This window comes from Limulus polyphemus, unplaced genomic scaffold, assembly GCF_000517525.1.
Source record: "Limulus polyphemus unplaced genomic scaffold, Limulus_polyphemus-2.1.2 Scaffold1517, whole genome shotgun sequence".
NCBI classification, from domain to species: domain Eukaryota; kingdom Metazoa; phylum Arthropoda; class Merostomata; order Xiphosura; family Limulidae; genus Limulus; species Limulus polyphemus.
In genome coordinates this window covers 186,101-189,397 of record NW_013667127.1, presented here as the reverse complement: position 1 = coordinate 189,397, position 3,297 = coordinate 186,101, and the positions used below count along the sequence as shown (strand labels likewise).

General features: G+C 34.5%; 1 protein-coding gene across 1 annotated transcript in view; it reads left to right on the top strand.

Annotated features, from left to right (window-relative positions):
• Positions 1 to 1,850: 1,850 nt before the first annotated feature.
• Positions 1,851 to 3,297, top strand: part of LOC106463923 (ABC transporter G family member 14-like) — a 38,280-nt gene continuing 36,833 nt past the window's right edge. The window contains exons 1-3 of the mRNA XM_022391561.1: positions 1,851 to 1,953; positions 2,129 to 2,324; positions 2,815 to 2,974. Of these exons, the coding sequence (XP_022247269.1) occupies positions 2,859 to 2,974 (116 nt within the window). The 5' untranslated portion in view covers positions 1,851 to 1,953; positions 2,129 to 2,324; positions 2,815 to 2,858. The remainder of the gene's footprint in view (positions 1,954 to 2,128; positions 2,325 to 2,814; positions 2,975 to 3,297) is intronic.

Genomic DNA, 3,297 nt, shown 5'->3' with positions numbered 1-3,297 from the left:
AATTTTCCATAAGTGGCATTCTGCTGGATCCTATAAGTATAAGAGTGGGGAGTGAAAGAGGAGCTTGATAAGGAAACATATTAACTGGCCTTTATAATTAATTTATCAAAGAATTCTATTTTGACACGGCTGTCGTTGCTCATAAGAAGTCAATGACCGATGAGAAACATATTCACACGCGCATGTGAGTCTGAGTCGGCCGAGAGTTTCAACGAACAAACTCTCATACTCTTGCGCTCTTTTCCTTTTTCTTTTTATTTCACGAAACTAAATTTCACGAAATGACGTCTCTGAGTGCATCCAAGAATATTTAATCAACCATTAATACTTCTTGACATATCAAGATATAATCTTTGATTTAAATTTTAACTTTTTCTTTAGCATTAAATACTTTAAACTGTTATTTCAAGTTGTCCTTTTACTTAGAGAGTCTGAGTTAAGGGCTGATCAGTCAGTGTTACGTAAAGAATTAGGGATGTTACGAACTGTGTTACATGGGGGCAGGGCTGACGAGAGTGGGGTCTTTTGAGGGGGGTCCGTCAGTGCGGTATTCCAAAGCACACTACTTAACGAGCTAAAATGGCTACTGCTTTTTCGTGGATTCGTGAAAAAAAATTGTCCCCGAAATTTCTTTCTTGAAAAATCAGCAAACGTTAATAAATAGAATGAAATGGGGGCCCGATGATATTACTGACCCCGGGGCCTGGGCAAACTCTCGACGCCCCTGCATGGGACTGTCAAAAAGGGAGAAAAAGTTGTGTTACGTAAATTTTGAACGACTCCTACTCATATGTATATGTGTTACTCAGATTCGAAAAGTATGAACCAAAAGACAAGGAAGCATAATTTACGTATTAGGTAAAGCATAATAATTGAATAAATTTGTAAGTTATCATCTGTGAAATCAAGTTTTCTTGTTATTTTGATCATACGTTAGTTTTCCATAGAAATCAGATATTTTGTCAAGGTCGCGACGAGAAATTCAGAATCATGCACACTGAAGAATTACTGTACAACTGAAATTCATCAGTTGAATAGTTTAAAGAGAAAAGAACACGCAAGTGCGAGAGTATAAAAAGAGGTTTGGACTACTTTAGTTCCCACGGTTTTGTACGTCACAAAAATTTGAGAATCAAACAGAAAATTGTTAAGATACTGATATTTGTATTTTATTTTTAACGCCTGAGCCCTTTTTATTATAAACCTACTTAAGCCAACTTTTAGTAATAATTATTATTTTTATCACAACTTGAAATATAATCGAAAATCCAGATGTATTTTTACAATATTTTTATTATTATCGTAATTCATTAAAACAATCGGGTTTAGAACAATGAAATGTATTTCACACAACATTCTCGTTCCCCGGTGGATCTGCGGTAAGTTTACAGACTTTCAACGGGGCTCGATTCTTGTGGACAAAGCGCATAATAGCCTATTGTGCAGCTTTTCGATACAAAATCGACAACAACAATACGAAATTCTTGCAAATAATGTTAACTTGATTGCTACCGAAAGAAAGTTGTGTTATACGTTTATATCATTTTATTTTCTTCCAAGCCTAAGATGTTTTGATTATACTTACTAAATAGGGACTTTTGTATTACGCATTATTTACTTACGGTAATATACTGCTCTCTACTGTTATTTTCTATCTGTAATTAAATTAAAGAAAGAAAGTTTCCCTTTTTTTTATTACCAAGGCTGCTTGCTGCCTGCCAACATTCGAGTGAGTGAGTGATGTAATGACCACGTGATTCGTTAATGTTGCTATGCCTGTCTAGAGAGCACGCAGCTAGTTTGTATTTAACCGTTTCTAGTGATCAGTAGACTGGCAAACTTGGCGAGAAACATGCAAAGTTGTTTGTGCCCAATGGGAATTTCAAAACGTATTAATAACCCGATATCACTTCATATGATTTAAGAGAAGAAATTGAACTGAACTGCTCTGAAGTAGGTATTGCTTTCTATTCTATCTGTTTTAAGCGGATGCAACGAGTTTCTTGAGTCTATTGTTCATCTGCTCTGCTTGAGCTAGAAACAAAAAGTCTAGTACAGTTTCTTGTCGTATCATTTTTGATATTTCACGTTAATAATTTTATACAGCTGAAATTTTATATTCATACAGGAGTGGATCGCACCGACTGTTGTAGCTTCAAGCACGAAGACTTTGCAAGAATTATGTAGAATTGATAGCGAAATCATTTGTTTGAAAGTATATATTGCTGTGGTTTAAAAAAACAACAACAACAACACAATTTTATGATTACCTTGTAAAAAACCGAAATTCGTGTTTGTTAGACATTTACGCTTGAAGACTCCAAGTAAGTATTTAAAACTAAAACGTTTATCAAATATGTGATGTAAAAATATATTTAAAAAACAATGATTCAGCTTCATTTTGAAGCTTTGTACTGTCAGTTGCGGTTTGTGTTTTAGTAAACGCTCCTGAAGAAGCTGTAAAGAGAAACGTTGAGTGGCTGGCTAATTGAATAAAAACAACATTTTGGTGTTTTTAGGTCGTTTATTTCTAGTATTAATATGTTTTCTATACACAAGTATGCACTACAGAAATTAAATAATGATCCAGCTGTTAATGTATACAATAGTTTTTATTATAATAATGAGCTTGTACTAATTTATGTTTAAAACTCTTTAGAAGGGACATGTTAACGGATTTAACGAGTGAGTGAACTGTTTGTAGAATTTAGAGGAACTTGGATTAGGTAGTTATGTTACTTGCTACGACTCAGCTATAGGAGTTATGAATCACTTATCCGCGTGTGTGATCGAACCAATGTTGTTGTTTTTTAGAGAATTAAGCAGATATGGGACTATAGTTCTCTGGATAAAGAAACATGTTGTTACCTCTAAGTTATGGCCTGGAAGTGATCCGTTTTCTGGACCAGACTTCTCCAAGACCAAGAACAGGGACGGATCCCCATTACTCAGACAATGAAGTTCACCGTCATAGGTAAGATATTTGTGGAACATTTCCGGTATTTGTAGAGAGTTGGTCGATTTAATCCAACCAATCAGATACCAAGATAGCATCTTGTCAAATTTAGTGTTATTACAGTTTATAAGTTAGTTTCTCTTGCATGAAAATAACTTATTTTTAAAAGGTTCTATAAAGTGTGTAGATGCTTTTAAGGGTAACATAGAAAGTTGGTGATAAAAGACACTGGGTATTTTTGTTACCACCCTGAGTATCTAAAACACTGGGATGTTTTTAAACCTGACGCACTTAGATTCATTGGGTATTTTTGTTACCACCCTGAGTATCTAAAACACTGG